The sequence below is a fragment of the Myripristis murdjan genome, chromosome 14 (assembly GCF_902150065.1).
Source record: "Myripristis murdjan chromosome 14, fMyrMur1.1, whole genome shotgun sequence".
Taxonomy (NCBI): Eukaryota; Metazoa; Chordata; class Actinopteri; order Holocentriformes; family Holocentridae; genus Myripristis; species Myripristis murdjan.
The window spans coordinates 12349214-12369195 of record NC_043993.1 but is presented as its reverse complement, the minus strand read 5'-3'; the positions used below and the strand labels follow the sequence as shown (position 1 = coordinate 12369195).

General features: G+C 41.6%; 2 protein-coding genes across 3 annotated transcripts; one reads left to right on the top strand and one right to left on the bottom strand.

Moving 5' to 3' along the window:
- Positions 1-5741: 5741 nt before the first annotated feature.
- Positions 5742-11912, top strand: abhd11 (abhydrolase domain containing 11). 2 transcript variants are annotated; one of them, XR_003929389.1, is made up of 6 exons: positions 5742-5995; positions 7428-7563; positions 8189-8362; positions 8617-8786; positions 9280-9461; positions 9656-11912. XR_003929389.1 is itself a non-coding variant. In XM_030069303.1 (6 exons), the coding sequence occupies exons 1-6, from the start codon at positions 5871-5873 to the stop codon at positions 9789-9791; spliced, it is 948 nt and encodes a 315-aa protein (XP_029925163.1). In that variant the 5' UTR covers positions 5742-5870; the 3' UTR covers positions 9792-11912. The 2 variants fall into 2 exon arrangements, 1 of the variants encoding a protein (XP_029925163.1); XM_030069303.1 differs by having other exon boundaries at positions 8617-8780; positions 9249-9461.
- On the bottom strand, positions 11896-18993 carry bicdl2l (bicaudal-D-related protein 2-like). Its single transcript, XM_030069297.1, has 6 exons — positions 17954-18993; positions 16720-16839; positions 16472-16630; positions 15238-15329; positions 14945-15065; positions 11896-12796 (listed from the first exon to the last, which is right to left on the bottom strand). Exons 1-6 carry the CDS (start codon positions 18482-18484, stop codon positions 12413-12415), a joined length of 1407 nt encoding a protein of 468 aa, XP_029925157.1. The 5' UTR covers positions 18485-18993; the 3' UTR covers positions 11896-12412.
- Positions 18994-19982: the final 989 nt, after the last annotated feature.

Genomic DNA, 19982 nt, shown 5'->3' with positions numbered 1-19982 from the left:
GGTCGCTACTATTTTGTGGTTTAGATGTAGTATTACTACATTGCATTACACATCTTAAATCATCTCAAGATACAGGCAGCAGTGTTGTGACATAAATGAGCAGATCACCTTGACCAGTGATGTAACCTGTGACAAAAGATACACATAATATGCAAGAAAAGGCAAGGCGGCTTTATTTCTACAGCACATTTCATACACAGAGACAGTTCAAAGTGTTTAAATCATAAAAACACATGGGACAAATGAGCAGGGTGTACTTTTGATTGTTATTATGAGACAAAAAATATATGTAGCGCATGCAGAAGCTGACATGAGAATTGACATGAAATTGTTTGAGGAGATACTTTACTGCTGCAAAGATCTTAACTGGATGACCAAAAGACACAAAGAATTAATTCCTAAGCAAATTCACAGACAGCTACACTGTTGTTGCATGTGTTTTGTGAGCTTTGTAATTCAGTGTTGCCAGCTGCTTCCTGTTGCATCTCAGATTCTGTCAGGCACACCTCTAAGCCAAAATCCACACAAAGTACTGAATATTTCATCTATTACAACTTTGGTTTATTTATTATGTTGTATAATGATGATCAGTGATCCTGACAAATAAGCCCTCTTTGTCATTTAGTTTATTTTATTTCATTTAGCTTATCTTGCCCATTCAGGTGTTTTTGTTTGTTTGTTTGTTTGTTTGTTTGTTTGTTTGCTTGCTTGCTTGTTTGTTTGTTTGTTTGTTTGTTTGTTTGTTTGTTTGTTTGTTTGTTTGTTTTTGTCATCCCCGAATATCGGTACTGTTGTTTTTAACTTTCCATCTGTGTTTAATTAACTTTTATAAGTGTGGATAAATTAACTCTAAACTGTCGATATTAATAAATTTTTCATCTTTTCCCATTTCAGTCACAGCTACTCATGGATCAGCACCACTGAGCTCGATGCTGTGACTGCAGTGTGTGTGTGTGTGTGTGTGTGTGTGTGTGTGTGTGTCTGACTCTGGGGTCGACCGACACACAGATACAAAGCGAGCTGGTTGTGTTGTTGTGCTCTGTTTCATCCTTAAACGGCTGCTTTTTCTGGAGATGAGAACATTTTTGTTCCTGTCAAAGCTCATTCCTGATAATTCTCTTATCAGGCAGCCTGGAGCTGTGATTTATGACTTAATGAGTCATCAGACTATTTATATCTGTAAACACAGAGAGATGGGAGGTGTTGCGAAAGACTAAAATAGCAACTAATTGGATGGAAACGTTGTGACATCAATTTTATGCTGTAAGATGAATGAACAATAAATTCTGCCTAACCTTTGTCTACTTTTATATTAGGATGCTTGTTTGAGGAATATTCCATGAAAGAGTTTTTGGCCTGAGAAACACTTTGCACTTTCCTGGAAAGCCAAGTTTTATTTGCAGAGAGTGATTTATCTGTTGATAGTCTCTCCATGTCTCAGCAACATTGGAAGGCTTTTTGGGGAAGAGGCAATGAGCAGCTCAGCAAGAAATGAGGGGGGTTCAAAAAGTATACTGATAATTATTATAATCATATGTATATTTATGTTGTTATGATCATCATTACATATTTACAATAATGTTGAAGCAAAACAAAAAATCTCTTTGGGGCATTATTCAGGTCAGAGCTTTTCTCAGGACTGTTTTTTTTTTTTTTTTTTTTTTTTTTTATTTCAAGTCATTTCCTTGTTATTGTTGTTTTTTACATTTCTTTTCTTTTTTCTTTGACTTTTATTTATCTGTTTTCAAAGGGTTAATATTGAACTTTTTTTCCCCATATATGAATCACTATCATAAAACTGCATGTGTGACCTCTTAAACTTTTCCAAAGGCTTTTCAAACAGAAAATGATATAGGGTGGGCAAAGGTTTATAGCAGTGACACTGAAACACAATTAAAAGCAGAAGTAGGAGTCTCCTCACACTGCTGTGAACCTGCGAGCCTGACTCACATGACTGAGAGATATAAAGCAACAGGTTTGAATGTAAACGCTCCTTTTAACAACTTTTCAGATTTCAGGTTTTTGAATGTTTGTGGGACGATTTCCACTCCCATGCCATTCAACATGATGACCAGGGCCGGTCAGCCGAGCAGAAATGTTTTGAGGCTTCAAATCGGTGTGACAGGTCTCTTGCACTGAAAAATCATTGAGGCACATTTGTAGAATATCCAGTTGTCTTTGATCAGATAAATACAGGGCAGGGTGGCATCAGTAAATCACACCAGGCAGAGGGGGAAGGAACTAATCACATTTACTCACGTTACTGTGACTGAGTAGCTTTTTGTGATTTTTTATTTTTAAAAAGTAAGTAATTTTATTTTTACCTAGGTGCATTTTTGCTTGAGTATTGTCCATCACTATGTTTTAAATCACATCCATTACAGAGAACAAATGATCAGTGACAGATTGTGGAGCCTTTCACAATAAAAGCTCAGTCGGCAAAGATAAAAAGAGGAATCTGCTTCTGCTTTTGCTTGTTCTACTTTTTGTCATTTCCAAATTTCCAATAAAAGGTGCATCATGAAAAATTACAGATGATAAGTGGAAGTGTGGACCATTTAGAGTCAACTGGCAAAAAATGTGGCGTAAGTGCAGAAAAAAATATCAGCACTTTGGCCTGACAAGGAGAACCATGTAGACTCAATCATCATGTGATGTGCTTATTCTGCATTTGTCAGTTGAGTCTACAGCATCCAACTTTGCAGAATGCACCTTTAAAAGAAAATGAAAATGAAAATTTGAGGTATTTTCTCCCCTCCTTTACCAACTGCATGGAAAAGATCACAGCTAACACAGTTACTGTTCTGAAAAAGTAATGCAGTCACTTTACATTTTAAATGAACCTCTGTTTACTTTTGCTTCAGTAGATTTTTACAGCAGACCTTCTACTGCAATAAAATATCAGCAAAGTAACAGTAGGTCTACTTATACATGAAAGCAGCTCATCTTCATCTGAAAGCTACTGGCGTTTGGATTTGTGTGACAATACACTTCTTTGACATCATGTTTCTTTGAGTTTCTTGGGAAAAACACGAACTCTTCATGTTGTACAGTCTTATGTAGTGGCTTTAAAACTATAGGTCATGACCCAGTGCTCATTGCTGGCACAAGTACATTTGAGTCACAGGATCAAAGTGGGAAAAACGGTGTTAAAGGTTGTGTGAGCTACACGACCTTGTTAATGATTTGTGGACGAACTGGACATATAGGTGTAGTACATTTTCACTGGCAATTCACTGAAAACTAAATATAGTCCCACACTAATGGGAGATTATTTGATCAAGTCAAATAGGACGGCACCAGCAACTGTTTTACCTTGATGAATCACACTAGATTCTACAATATTTAGATTTATGTCAATGTATTCATGCAGAAGAGGCTATCTTGCTCCAAAAGTGAAAAAGAGAAGAAAGAGCCCTGAAAAGCTTGAATCCTCCATTTTGTGTGAGGCACTCAAGCTGAGCAAAAACTTCCCCATTTACTTCCTTCAGTGAATAAAATGTTTTGTCTGTCCCAAGTGCCTCTTGTGGTTAAAAAGCAAATGAGACCCTGCAAAAAGAGGACTAAGTGTGTGTGTTGGGTGGGTAGGTGGGGGTATACATTTTGAAAAAGTAGGTAAGAGTTGAAAAGACACGGATGAGGAGTTTATTTGCTTTGCTTGTAGCATGGAGGAGAGCTGGAGCTCACTGTCTGGGCGCTCGGGTTCGTCACACAGGAGAACAAAGCCAGCAGGATCAGTCTGCTGTCACCAAAGTGAAATAGAAGGATAACTTTAACTTAATACCTTTAGTCACATATTCAGTCTTAAAAACACTAAACTGAGCTTACTCCATGTTACCAACGTGATCACTTACAGTCTCCTGCTGCAGGAATTTTGCCAGAAACAACAGAAAATGTCTTGACACAACAGTCACTCCAATAAAATGACTTGGTTGTTAAAAATTCAATCTGATTTCCATTGGAAACTATCTCATCCCTATGCCAGATTTTTTTTTTTACTTGGTTTAAAAAAAAAGACAGGAATTACAACTCAATACTAGGTCAGATTAGTTTTATATGGATAATATTTTGAGTGTACAAAATGTCTGTTGCCCATCCCCCACATCATCCTTTCTCTGTCTCTCTCTCTTTCAGGCTGGCTCAGTGCTGGGCTCCCCAGGGGCCTCAGTGTCATGCCATCTCTATGGTGACAGTGCATAACTCGCTTTATCCCAGCAGACACGACTCCCATAGTAATGAACGGCCAGAGACTCAGACAGAGAGGCCGGGCCTCTAGGTCCACACACTGACGATTTCTGTCTGGCTGCATGTTGTTGTGTTCAACGGAAGGACTCAAACAGATAGTGACCATAAACTGTGGCGCTTTATGGAGAGAAAGGCGCCAGGTGAGGGAGCAAAATATGAAAACAGACTCTTAGTTATGTAGCACTGATGTGTACACTGGTGAGCAAGATGTGAGTAACGGAGGATACACACCTATAAATAAACATCCCTGTAATAACTTGGCAAACTCCAAAGGGCTTAATGTGTCTCTGAAGTCAGTGAGCGTCTTGTCAACATTTTGAGTGATATGTTTTTGATACCAATGCATACTTTGGAAAAAAATAAAAACCAAAAAAGGACCTGATAAGTCATTGAAAATTAGCTGCTGGACAGAGCCCAAACTGCATTTCAGTGAAGGTTAAGCTTTGTTATAAGTTCACCAGAGTGACATTTATGCAAGCAAATATGATAATTTTGCATGATACTGACTGTCTTGCCTACGGAAAAAAAAAAAAAAAAAAAAAAAAAAAAGCTCAGTGACACCAGAGCTTACTGTAAAGGACGTGTTGTTACTCTGGGCTTGCTCTCTCTGCTGGTAAATATTTGAACTAACATTTCAGGCCAACAAATCCCCCAACTACTGGGTCAGTACAAACAAAGCCTACATAGGGGGCCACTGGATTAACCAAACTCATCGCATTAGGGTACTTATTTTAGTCCCCGAAACATACAAAATGTTTAGTTAAATGGACAAAATTCACTTCATCCAGGATATGGAGTGTGATCTGAAAGGTGAAATCATAATGTTCAACAATTATCAAGCAGCATCCCAGCAACGATGAGTAACTTCTTTTCAATTATTTTCCTGCAAGTGGAGATGGAAAAAAGACTTGTCTTCACTGCCAAAGCTTGCCTTTTGGCTTTTGACAGCTGGCAATTGAATTTTACACACTTTCCTGAGGGGATTTACATAGACTGTGTCTGTGGTGGTTGATGGGGAGCGCCCTATAACAAAAAAGGTCACAAGTTTGATCCCTACAGGTGTAAGTGTATGGTCATCAGCAGCCAAGTAGCCTACAGAGGATGCTGCTCAGTTACAGTGTGTCACTCTCACCGAGCTACATGCCTAAAATATAAACGTGAACACATTCTCTTGGCAAGGCAAGTTTATTTGTATAGCACCATTCATACATAAAGCAATTCAAAGTGGTTTACAGGGGCATAGAAATAAATTAAGAAAAATAAAACATCGAAAACATGAAAAGTTTAAAAACGATAAACGCAGAAACAAAACAAGAACAAGCAAAAAAGAAAGAAAAAACTCTAGAAATGTATACCCAATGAATGCAAGGTGGTAAACAAAGCGGCAAAATTGTGATACTTTGGCTCCCCCTGTCGGCTACGTAAGCAATGGCGTACGTGCGCTGTATACGTCTGAGGGCCTCGTCATCACGCACCATCAGCTGTTACATGGTTACGGTACAGAAGCTGCTGCTACCGGACTCTAACGTGGTGAATGCATATCCACAGACTTAGCTCCGGTTATCGTTGCAAATTTAAAGTCTTATGCTGTTTTCCAGACGCCGGGTAGTCGAGCGTATGCTGCCATGAGTGCTCTGTGTCGTGTAATCCAGAGAGGACTGCTAAACTGCCGGCCGTCGTGTCGTTTCGTAAGCGGACAGCAGGATGTGTGCGCCGCGTCTACGGCGGTGCGGGCGTCCAGCACATCCAGGTAGCTCAGCTAGCCGACCGGCTAACTAATGCCCTCTGCTTTAGCTTGGCTAATGTAGCGTAACGGCATTCCGGTAAGGTTGTGTGGAAATGATGGCGTGCTATTTCAGCGCTTAAGTAGCGAAAACTTTGCCAGCAGAAGCTGTTAACTGTTTGTGTGAGCACGCTGTCAGTGGGCGTTCATGGTAACCGTTAACTTTGTGTAGCCGGGTGACATTCAGGACTGTGGTTAGCAAGTCAACCTCCAGGCGGGCTGGGAAGCTCCTGCAGGACGGGGAAGGCTTGACTCAGTTATAAAGAGGATTTTGGAAATAGGCTCTCCTCCATCTGTCGCTGATTTATGGCAGTTAAACGGTGCTGTCACGGATGTGTGCTGTGATTACACCGTGTTTCTATATGAGCTGTCGAAGAGGTGAAGTTCAGTTTATGTCTGCTGAGGCAGGGAGGGGAGCCCTGGGGTGTAATCTGTTCCCAGGCCAGTCCTGCCACGCCTGGCTGTCCCAAGAGGGTTGTGCCCCTTTCCAAAGTTTGCCACTGTGCAGAGGGATCTCCCACTCCAAGCTGAGGCTGTTAGTGCAAGCAAACTGCCACAATGAAGAGCACAGGAAGCCAGCAATGCATTTAAGGAGGACTTAATGAACCCAGAGAGGGAAGAGGTTTATGGTGATGATCCAGACAAAGCCTATAATGCACTCAGAGCTACAACAACAAGAACTTTATGAAAGAAATGCCAGTTAGGAAATCCAAAGGGAAACATGAATATATGGATAAACCATGGATTACTAAATGGCTGCAGAATGCATGCAAGAAGAAATATGACACCATACACGAAATTCCTAAAATGCAGAATAAAAGAAAATGAAAATAAATGCAAGAGCTAGAAAGAAAGAGAGAAATTTATAAGGAAACATAGAGAGTGCTCATCAGCATAAGTTTACATTTTTGACACTGTTTGGGAAGTATATTCAAAAATTGTGAAAAGGTAGCACATCCCTGATTTTCAACTAAAGGACAAACTACTCACATTTAGGAAATTTTTCAAAAACATTTGAAAGATACAAAATCAGCCCCTATTACATGAGTGATAATATGATCTGTCTTTATTTTGGTTGTCTGGCTCTACTTTTTCATGTTGTGTTTCTTTATTAGATCTTATTTTGTTTGTATTAGTTCACTGCTGTTTTGGGATAGAGAAATGCAGATGCTTTGTTAACTGTTAAGGTCAGCACAATATGCCCAGACTTCAGCCGGCGCCTTTTTTCAGTCAGAAAATATTATGTCTAATTTTTTTTTTTTTTTACTTTGATATAACAATTTAGTTTTATTTATCCACTTTCAGAATTCTATGGTCATTGTGTAATTATTGTGTGTAATTGACCGTAAAACTAGAAGAGTGAATAGCTAATAGAGATTGTGTGTTTGTTTGTTTTCAGCCCCGTCAACTTGAGCTATGATGTCTTTGATGGGAAAGGAGAGAGCACTCCGCTGGTGTTTCTGCATGGCCTTTTTGGCAGCAAATCTAACTTCCATTCAATAGCCAAGTCCCTGGTGCAACGTACAGGCCGGAAGGTAATGCAGTGGTGAAGACAAAGCTCCTGTTCACTGATGGAACGGCAACAGTGCATCCTAATTTATCTGACATGGTTGTCAGGAGCTTGATACATAGTGGATGTGTTATTTTACTGAAAGTAATCCAATCTGTTGCCAGTTCTTTGACACCACTCCCTGCAGTTGGCATTGACATACAGCATTAAATCAAAGTTTGATTGTACTCATTAGTTGTAGTATTGCAGTTAATGTCTGTGACTAAACAGACAAAAGCACATTTGTTAGTATTTATTGCTAATATTTATTTTGCAAGGCTATGAAGTTGAAGCTCATTTAAGGATTAATATCACTCTCAAAGGGCTCTACATGCCCCTGACATCCTCATAGCAAGCGAGAAAAAACTCCCCCAAAACTGTATCAGCTGTATCAGGGAAAGCTGTATCACAGAAAAAAAGATTGTAAATTTTGAATAACTACACCCAAACCAGCCAGCTGAACATTTATGGATGTGTCACACCAGAATGAGTGAGCGTGTAATGCGATCTCCAGTGCCTTTTTTTGACTAACTGCCTAAAGTTTTTGTCTCCCCCCTCTGTTCCCTCTTTTGCCCCATCCCAAGTGTACTAACTGTCCTTTGTCCAGTTAGGTGCTGACTGTGGATGCTCGTAACCATGGCAACAGCACGCACAACCCTGTGCTGACATATGAGGCAATGACCAGCGATTTAAAACACCTTCTCACCCAGCTGCACATTGACAAGTGTGTCCTGATTGGGCACAGCATGGGAGGGAAAGTAGCCATGTCAACTGCCCTGACGCAGGTGAGCATTTCTAAAATGTCAACATGAATTTATTATGATGAGATCCCGTAAGTGGATGGCACATAACCTTTATTCCTGTACCTTAATTTCATCTCCCAACTAATGATCCTCACATTACCCCCAACTTTGCTCACTCCACATTATCACTTTTGCTTCTCACTGACTTTTCTCCTTTATGCCCTCCTTTCATTCATCCATCCCTGTCTCTGCTTCCTTCCTACTTGTCCTCCCTCTTTGCCCCCTCCCGTCCTCAGCCCAGTTTAGTGGAGAGACTGGTGGTAGTGGACATCAGTCCAGCCCAGACCACCACCCGCACCAACTTCCGCTACTACATCCAAGCCATGCAGGAGGTGAAAGTGTCCAGTGACCTCCCACGTTCCACTGCCAGACGAATGGCCGAGGACCAGTTGCGCAGTTGGTCAAGGTTAGGACTCCTTCCCCCTCAGTGGATACAAATCTGAAATATCTTCATTTACGTTCTGGAGTCCTTGACAACAAAGATGGCGGTTGCTTGTTTGATTTAAAATTTGGACTCAGGACAGTCTTTCAGTTGTCAAGCACTTATTCTCTCTTGACAGCGGGTTTCCAGGAATGATGTTTGAGACTGAATCTTAAAATTAAGTTTGTTTTCTGTTTCAAGTTTACTTAAAGCCCTGAAATCACTGGTACAGTCTCAAAAGGCTTTAGAGGCCTACAGTTCATAGAAAACAAAACCAACACTCCCTGAAAATACTCAGAGGGTAGAAAAAATTCACAGAAAAAACCTAGAAGCCAAAATGGGGAAAAATATAAGAAACGTTGGGAAGGATCACTGACAGAGGGAGGCCCCTTCAGGCCGACCAGAAGCACAATGGATACTGAGTGTGCAACTACTAGCTTTTCTAAGTCTAATCATATACTGTGTTTTTTCCCCACAGGAGCATTCAGTGCGTCAGTTCCTGCTGACTAACTTGGTGGAGCAGAACGGTCAGTACGCTTGGAGGGTGAACTTGGATGCCATCTCAGCGCACCTCGAGGACATCATGAGCTTCCCCAGCTTCAACACAACCTATGACGGACCCACACTGTTCTTGGGTGGAGCGAGCTCTGCTTACATCAGGTGCAGATACAGCAAACTGTTGCTATTATGTCTTCTATTAAGTGATAAATCTTTACCCTGAGTGACTTAATGAATAGAGTTGTCATTTTTCAGATATGATGAACTTGTTCTCTCTCTTTACTGCCCCTCTTCCTTCTCTTTTGTTATTCTCTGTGTCTCTTCTCTTATCATCCCTCCCTTTCTATATTTCTCAGCTCCGAGGATTACCCAGAGATCCAGCGGTTGTTCCCCTACGCGGACATCCAGTATATTCCAGACGCGAGCCACTGGATCCATGCAGATAAACCCTTAGACTTCATCAGCTCCATCATATCCTTCCTGCAGTCCTAGCTTCCTCCCGTTCCCTCCTCCCACCTGAACTTTTGCGCTCAGCATCTCTCCGAGGGTTCCCTCCCTGAAACTGATGGTGAGAATGAAGCGGCCTCAGTCACACCAGGTGGAGCTGTTAACAATGCTAATATCCGCCAGTCCTGGACCAAACTCACCCCTTCAGGTCAGTCAGATCTGACCTCTTACTGCTAGTGTGTAGCCTAGATGTTGAGAACTTTTTTTTTTTTTTTGTTCCTTTTCTGTGCCAGACAAGTAGTGTTACTAGATTGGTTCTTACCTAGACTGATTTTAACTTGGTAGGTAGACAACAGTAAGAATTTATTTTCATTTTAACGCAAGGGAAATGTTTTGGAGATGACTTACTAATCCAAAGAACCTCTCATTTGCACAGTGTCATTCTTAACATCAAGTAGAATTATGACTTTATCATAGAAAATTGGCTTTTGGCTAGCACAATCTGGGACTGCCGCAGTGGATCATCAACAAGATATTTAAGATATGAAAGCCTTGACAGTAATGGGACAAACGTAAATAGAGGTGGGAAGCTTGAATCAGAGGTAGATCAAGCAGACACAAGTGAACTGTTAGACCAAAATTGTTCCTTTTTTCATGAGGGCATTTGGTGTCGTATCAGGAGCATCACTATCTCTGAAGAAAGGCTGTAATGCAGACTGTGCATGTACAACTACTTGTTTTACAAGCATTGTTTTATGTTAATAAGGATATGTTTACTGTTTTGGTCTAGAATTAATTTGTATCACATATCCTCAGTGTATATACAGTATGTCTGTTTAGGGTTTGAAGGTTGGTTACTCTTAAAAAAAAATCAGTGTCACTGGAAAAGCTGGCTATATTTTTTTTTTTATGCCAGCAAAAACATCTACAAGAAACCAAGCTAAAACTCTCAAGTGCAGTATTGTCAAGCTGTCTCCTGAGTATCTCAGGTTACAACTGTATGCTCTAGTTATTCTCTGTTATACTATTATTATACTTCTCTCCTGTCTGGTAATAAGCCATGCTGTTATTGCTGTTGTGTCTATGTATTTGGTCAATCTACTCAGTGTTGAGATGAAATACTTTTTACTCAGATTTATTATCTGTATCACATTCATTCATGTACACAACTAAAGCGCAAGACTATATGGATATGCGACAAATATATGCTGCAACAATGTACATTATCTTATCGTGATAGTATTAATAACATCGTGTCTCTTTCATGAGTTGGAGAAGTACAGTCAAGTAGTGAAACTGCCATGTGTCCATTTTATGAGTAAGCAGGGTGTTGTATATTTGTATGTGCCTCTCTTGTCTAAAGCTTGTTTTTCATCGACGTAAAACTTGATTAAAAAAAAAAAAGTTTATTCTACAGTAACAACTCGCAGAATTGAGATTGGCAGCTGGGTTGCCAGTTCTGTGTGAATTGTGTCACAGGGAATCTTAACTGGTAAGGGTTTAGCATGCATGGCATTTTGTATCTCACTTCATGGCACTGAATATTGACTTCAGTCAGTGTTTTGTACTGTTTTCATTTTATGTGAAAACCGGGTCTCAAAGACTTTTTAAATAATCAGATTTGGTTTGAGTGAAACTCACCCTCACCTTGTCCCTTTCGGAGTGCTCCAGTAGCCAGGCAACCCCCTCTTCATCTCAGCTACTGACCAGTGGTCAGATTTCACTTGTTGCACAGTATGAATGGACTGTTGGGGTGAAAAGGGGTTAGCAAAGGCATTTGTATGCAGGTCCTGCATCCGTTTCTGTTGCCTTGCTGTGAGAAAAGAATGTGTCAAAGATCGATTATATAGAAAAGTTAATTTATTACATCACGTTGAAACAGTGTTTGAAGACTGTAATAATCAGATCAGGATTGTGCACTGTATTTTACAATGAGCATGCCTTTTCTCTTTTGTCTTCAGGTGTGAGTTTGCTGTGCTATATGCATATGAGTATATTGAAAACATTGCCACAATAATGACATCCATTCTAGATACTGGCATATAGAGATTTTAAATGTGTGCGAGATGCGTATGAGTAAATTATTTAGATATACAGTATCTATTGAAAATGTACAAAATCTACTACTGATATTCAATAAAACGGAAAAACACAACTGAAAATTGATCTCGTTTCTTCTGAGTCTTTAACAGTGCAGACGGTAGAGGATAAAATGAGCTTTTGAAGGCCTGGAACTTGGAGACAGTGTCTCTTGGTACCCTTAACAAAACTAAACACTCCTCTGACTCAACCAGATGTTTGAAGGAGTTTATACAGTAAATGTTACATTTATTGAGCTTTTTACAACAGCATGCCAACTGGCACAACGAAATTCAGAAACTTAAGTGCAAAACAGCAAATTTTACAGTATTTGTACAACCATATGGCTCAATCTTCACCACAGATTTTCACACAAATTGTTCCCATAAATACATTAAAAGGTTACATGTGGGGCCACCGTGGTGGCTCAGTCGTCTGACATGTAACCTCTGACGTCTGATCTGGGACATTTGCCGCATGTCACCCCCCCTCTCGTCTTTGCACCACAGATTATCTAATATTTTGGAAAACATATATACAAGAGCTGTGCATTAGCATGAATGTACTTAGTGCAATGCTTCCCTGTTTCAGTCAAGTGATATAATCTGGAAGCCGCCGTCATTCTTGCCCCATGTGGACTGGTTCACATCTTGCTGTGCTGCATCCTGGTCTTCCTGACGAATGATCCTGCCCATCTTCCACTTGTCCTTCCATTTGCGCTGGGAGCCGGTGGGAGGTGTGCTGGGGGCCGAGGCCGGGGCTGCAGCCAGCTCAGATCTGGGAGTTGGGGCATTAGAGAGGGAAGGTCTGGTGACTGAGGGAGCAATAGGGGCAGGAGCGGGGAAGGAGGATGGCCTCTGCACAAGTGGTTTGTTTCGCTTCAGCAGACCCAGACGAGAGGGCTTCTTCTGGGCTTGCTCTGCCTGCTGCTGAATCTGGATCTGCTGCTGGAGGTACAGCTGGAAATCCTCCTGAGACAAGGAAAGGAAAACACAGGTTATCGCAGCACTGGTGGCAAAACACACCAACTACAAAAAGTAATTGGAAATCCCTGCTTTTTTGCACAGGTAACAGTGGCATGTCACAAAAATATTCAGGGGAGGAGAAACAAAGATGGTGAGCCAGATTTGAACCTGTGAGGGAGAAACAATGGAGCAAATGAGTGGTACTGAATGTAATGCAGCTGACAACTGTCGGTTAATAAGCCCAAAAAACCTGTGTCATGTTCCCTTTTTCGACAACTCCTATTTTCACCTGTGTCCAGTGTCTTTTTTTGAGTGCATTTCATGAAGAGATGACAGTAGCATGCACCTTTGCCCACTGAGCCACCAAAACATTCAGAGAAAATGAAACACTGTGCTTATTTAAATACTAAACTGTGGTATATGTTCACCATAATCCCCATAATTGCAGATTCCACCACAAGGGCTTTCTTTCCTTTGTGACTGCTTAATCTCGCATATCCAGTTCAAAGACATTGTGTGAATATCCCATTGTTCTCTCCTGACCCCATATAAACCACAGAGACTATCTGTTTCTTAGTGATATCTGAAATGATCCTCGCCTTTTCAGCTTTGCTTCTCTGCAAAAACTCCTTGCATATTTTACCACTTCAGAGAACTTAATTGTGTGCATCTCCGTGCACAAATAAAGTCATTAAACCTCATTTCCAGAGGTATTTTCCAGATTAGGGGTCTCTCATATTGATTTTTGAAGGCTAATACAAGTGTAGGTAGTTTTGCATTTAAAGGTAAACCATGCAAAATTGCCAAAGACCCCCCCCCACCCCAAAATGGAAATAAAACAGGAATAAGTATATAATTTGAAGGCTGAATCTAGACAGTTGTTATCGTACACACTGATTGGAAACAATCCTCAGTACCTTTAAATTTGACCATTTCACAGTTTTTTCCTACTGTGATTTTATGGTTGGCAGCATGGAAAAGCCTCTGCAACAGGATGTAGACCATCATGGGACGATAAAAATTACTTTCTGAAAACATCCCGATGAAATTCTCATAGGTATGGCAGAGTGAGGCAGGTTTCATAGGTTTTTTGACTGACAGTAAAGTGTTAAAAAGTAAAATCCTGCCCTTATCTCCTTCCTGACCAGCTGTCATCTATTTTTTTATTGAAAGGCCAACATACATATATAGATAGATATAGATATATTGGTCTGACCATAATCTACATCAGTGTAGGTTTAGCCTGTCTGCCTGGTTTCGCCTATTGCTGCTGCTGCTGCCAGTAAAAGTGCATCATAGTCCTTGTTTAACCCTGCAGAGCACCAGTCGCTGAGCAGATGGACACATGGGCCTGAGGCTGCAAACCCATGCCAACAAACCAGCTGGCAATAATGGCTGAACACACCATGTGTGCTGCGTGTGATGTGTGTATGGATTTTAACTGGAGTTGTGTGTGTGTGTGTATTTCCATGAGCGTACGAGCACCGCATGCACTCTGTGTATGTTTTAACACTGGCTTTGTGTGACGCGTGTCTGCGTGCGTGTGTGTGCTTTGTTGTCTGTGTCTAATTGCTATTGTTCCAATTAGCAAGATCTACTTTTCCACATTAATGCCCTCATTGGCTGGGACCCATATGTTACAACATCCCTGCTCTCCCCTTCTGTTTCCTGCCCTCTTCAAAACTTCTCTGCTTTACAAGATTATTTCTCAGTTCTCCAACACATTGGCTGAGTGCTAGATTGATATTACATCAATATCTTGATATGACACTAGACATTGTCTGGGAGTTGGATATTGTACTATGGCATAAGTGTTGGCTTTTCCTGGTAATAAAGGCTGCATTACAGTAAAACTACGCAATTTGACTGTTCTGTTATTGGTCTCTACCTGCTTGGTCATCATAGCCACATTACTAATGATCAAAAATCTCTTGCAGATATCTACAGTCATCCCTAAAATGTTTTCAGAATATCAATACTGAGGTCAAACATTCAGTCAAACATATTGTGATATCTGATTTTGTCCACATTGTCCAGCCCTGTTACCATGTGTTATATCTGTGTCATCATCATCATGGTCATTAGGCTCCTAATTAGCACTTCAGCCTTTGCTTCCTTCTTTTCTCCGCTCTCCTTCATCACTTGCAGCCTTACCCTCCAGGCCTCCAGTTCCAGCGACAGCTCCAGACGTTTCTGGACGGCCTCTAGCAGCTGATTGTTCAGTGACATCAGCTCCGTCTTGCTGCGCAGGAGCTCGGCCTCCATCGCCTTCTTCCTGTAAAGTATGACGTAAAGAATGATGCGCCCCTCAAAATAGCTCAGCGTCTTTCGCAAGGGAGATTCCCTACTTCCTTTTGTCTTGATTCATCCACTATTTAGAGGAGGTGAGTGAGTGCATGTGAGTGTGACTATGTGCCGTGTGTGTGTGTGTGTGTGTGTGTTCTTACTTCTCTAAGGCTTCGTCTCTGTCCCGTAGCGCCTGTTGCAGAATAGCACTGTCCTCCTCTCCATTTCGTTTTGCCGCTCCAGATTTGAACTCCTGGGTGAACAACAACAGAAACTGGAGCTTCAGTTCTGATGGCAATCTGTCAGCTTTACAACACACGCTCAGCTAACCTGTACAGTCATCCATAAACCTGTCCGACCACATAGCGGAGCTGTGTGTGCGCTGAAACACCTGAGAGGAGGAGTCACTGTTCACCTGAGGGACAGGATCACAGCTCAGCTGCGAGAAAAGTTCTTTTAAGATAAGATAAGGTGTACCTTTATTGATCCACTTAGGGGAAACTCTATTCGACACAGCAGCACAAGGGAATGTAGTTAACATCACGGAAAGAAATTACCATAAATATCTGTACATCAGAAAGTATGCAAAAAATAAAATAAGAATAATATAAAATGAATAAGAATATGTGTTTTATCGACTGCTCTTCTCGTGATTAGCCTCAGCATCTATGTATCGGCCTCAGGGAATCTGTGGTTTCAGGTATAGAACTACCACAAAATAACAAGCTGCCTGATCTATTATTAAATCCGGTGTTGAAGAACTATTAACTGATTCCTAAATAAGTGAAAAATCTGACACTTGGTTTTAGATAGTTCTGCTTGATCCCACATTTTTCAAATAAACAAATCTTGCATCAAAGCCACTTGTATCACAAGAATGTCATTTGATTCTAGAAACTTTTTAAGAAAAAGTATGATTTTAAGGCCAATACAGCATTAAATGACGCAGTATATTTGGTATAATTCCTATATAAATTAGGGGTGTGACGTTCACCTATTTCATGGCTCAGTTCATATTTTGCTTTTTAGACCGCCGTTCAAACTGAACTGACTCGGATTTGACATTTGCTCTTTTTAATTCAAACACATATACCGGCAATTCGGCAACTTTGTATAGCACTCAAAAGACAAACACACCAAAAAATCTTGCATGAACTGTGTTGAGAAAAACAAACAGTTCAAAACACATGCCCAGTTTGGTGAACAAAGAATGCAGAATCACATTTTTTTCGGTTTCGGTGCAAAACTGTTACGCCCCTAATACAAATGCACGTCTCTCCTTTTCCCTTGCACTTTATTTGCGGTAGTGTGTGAAAAGCAAACTTGTGCATAACTTCCTCACTGAGATCAATAGGGACCGATAGTGGAGGGTAAGGAGCTTTGCTTGGTGCTGACCTGTTTGGTGTGGCGGATGGCCAGCTGGCGGGCCACGCTCTGCAGCTGGCTCAGCGCCGCGTCCAGGCTTTTTTCATCAGCAGGCGGCTCGACCAGGCTGGACTCGGGCTGCGTCAGAGGATGCAGCAGCCTCAGGATAGACAGAACCTCCTCTGTGACCTGCGGTGGGACAAGTGGATGAATTCCAATGAATGCTCTCATCAAAATGTCATGTTTGCTGCGTGTGTGTGTGTTGACGTGTGTCTTACCCTCTCTCTGTATTGGCTCCATCCTGGTCCATCTCTGCTCTCCTGTAGTTTGTCCACTTGGGCCTTAAGCTTGAGACTGCGCCTCCGAGACAGCTCCACTTCTCTACGCACCTCCTTCAGCTGCACACACACACACACACACACACACACACACAGAAATGCACGCATATTTGTATTACTGCCAGTGTGGGGCGACTGTATTAGCTTGTATTCATTCTCAGCAGCCCTACCCTAATCTTAACCATAACCAAGTTATTCCCAATCCTAATAAAACCCCAAATTAGACCAGGAGTTTGTCCCCGTGATGCAGTTTGGATCCCACAAGTGGCTGTGTCAGCAGAAAGTGTCCCAACAACACGGGGAGCACATGCCCATGCACAGACACACTAAATAAATATCGTGACATTTGAGCTAAGCCATTTTAAATGTTTTATCTACATACATCTTCACAAGCGCACACACCCACACGTGGAAAACACGGCATCATGACATTTTAACACGGTGTAAATAGAAACCTTGCAAGTCTAGATTCCTGGGTGAAACTGAAGATGACAAGTCCAGTCTTACGGGCTGAGATTATAGTCAGCACCTCCAGCCATCACAAACACATTCAAATGAATTCACAGAAATAAATTAAAATGGCAAAAAAAGCACACGCACACACACACACACACACACACACACACACACACACACCAAGATAAATGACTAATAATAAAGGGAAAGAACATGTAAGACACAGCGCTCTTCCCACACGTCTTTCCAAGCTAACACACATAACCACAAATCAAGCCCTGTCACCATCTGGTGACAGCGCGTCCCTGTCATTAATCACACACTGGCTCACAGCCGGCTGAGGTACACGGTGGCATCTCAGACGCCATGACATCAAACTGACTTGGATCACATTTCTAAACACTGAGTCATGAGGAAACATGTAAAAAAAAAAAACTATGCATCTTTAATTATTAACTTGAGGTTGAATCTGACTAAGAATGGCTGTTTCATTCCCTCTGGTATCAACCCTGTTAGTGAGTATCGCAGATTATAAACATCAAATATAAGCATCAACACTGACCAAAGCTTTTGTCTCATTTCCAGAAAAGCAGACTTTTCAGAGACTTTCCAGGACACCTCAACAGCAATCTCTGCGCTATGGCAAACACTCACTCCCTTCATAAACACACACACACACACACACACACACACACACACACAAAGAGTATTATCGTACTGTGTCTGAGACAGGTCCGAGTGTCCTGCGTCTCCTGAGCGGTCTGCCACTCCTGATCAGGTCTGGCAGTGTCCTGTCTATGTAGCTCCTGCTGCCCTCAGCGTCCAGGGCTGCTGGTTCTGAACGGCCTTTGGGCCCGGCGTTGGTCAGCTCCTCCTCGGTCTCAGAGGGGCTGCTGTTCTCCGGAACCAGCTCCTCCTGCTCCTCAGAAGGCACATCACTCAGGTTCAGAGCAGGGATCAGACACTGGCTGATCATGGGCAGGGGATCGGCGTTGCTTCCTTCTTCCGGCCCGCTCTCCTCTAAGTCCTCCAGCTCTGTGTCATCTTCTGGTTCCTCTGGGTCTGCAGGGGTCACGGGATCCTTTGGCTCTGCGGGAAGAACTGTAGGTCGGATGGTTGAAAAGCTGGTCCTGAGCGAGCCTGGCTGCCTCGTCTCCAGGGTGTTGAAAGAGGAGCAGAGCTGGTGCATTGCGCTGACCGGCGGTCTGAGCCTCTCGTTCAGGACTGAGAAAGGCACGGAGTACTCCATGATCGGCTCAGAAAGGTCCAGCAAGACGGGAGGTGAAGGCACAAGCAGAAGTGAGCTCAGTTAAAGCATGACAGCATGTCAGCGTCCTGTCAGACAGGATGTAGGCCTACGTATGAGCAAGAATGAGTAAGAGAAGGACAGAAAAAAAAAATAATGGAGAGGAGGGACGGGTGACAAGCAGAATGTCTCCCAACTGGTTTTTCCTGAACTCTGCATCTTTGCAGTGGCATGATGTGATGTCACTGGAGGCTGTACCGTCAGTGTGTCAGTCTGTTTTGGTGTTTTTGTTCTTCCTTCTTTTTAATCGCCAGAGCAACAATACAGCCTGGGCACAATGAGCAAACATACCAGAGCTGGAGGGGAGGAGGAGGCCCTTTGATCCTTTCACATAATCCCTGATAAATTACGCCGCCCTGACGCATGTACCTGTTTTTAGATTGCTCTGTTATAATTATGCAACTCCCTTCCACAGAGCAGCAGGCAGGGAGAAAAAATGTATTTAATGAGCCAATGGACAGAAAATTAATTGATCATATTAATTATCCAGTAACTGTTTTAGTCATTTATCAAGTAAAAAAAATCAAACATTTTCTGGTTGAAACTTCGGAAATGCTGCAATGTGCATGCTTTCACTTTTTGTTATCATGATTCAATCTTTAGTCTAGACTAGACTAAGGAAGCAATTTTAAGACCTCATTTGGGCTCTGGTAACTTGTGACACACTTCTCGTATTATCTTTGACATATGACAGATGAAATATCTTTTGATTAATAAAATGAAAGCATGTCAGGGGCCACTGGATAAAACAAGTCATTACTGATTTTTTCCTTTCAAAATGTGTACATCCCAATCATTTGGCCTGCTGGAACTACCATGTTAAACATACAGCCAACAGTAACAGCTTTCCCTCTTAACCCACTGAAACAATGACATTTAACATTTAATTACCAAAAAAGACTGGAAAATTGTCTGGTAATTAGCAAACATTTTGTCTAAAAAAAAAAAAGACCAGAAAATTAGGAAAAAAGACAAAAAATTACAAACAAAACAAACAAACAAAAAACAGGACATATCAAAGTTAAAAAAAAAGTTTTAAAAAATGCATGACAATGACCACAAATTACGGAAAAGATAAAGAAAATGACTGGAACAACATATTTGTAATTAGTATGATTCAAGAAAATGAAAAAAGAAAAAGGACTTAAGTGAATTTTGTTGGGATGGTGCATTTAACTCTGCATGTGTGATTATGTAATCCTGCCAAACCAAGTGCCCTTCAAGTCAAAACCTCTGGGGAGTGGTTGTCTGCTCGTTTGGGACGGTGGTTTAGGTGTTCCTCGTGTCTCTGCCAACATCTTTACCTGAACATTCGACACATTCCCTCATCCGCGTGTTTGAGTCTGTCACACGTGGCCGTGAGCAGCTGACACCTGATTTTTAAGGCCCCGCCCCCAATAAGCTGCACCTATTCCTCCCATTGTTTTTAATGTTGTTTGGT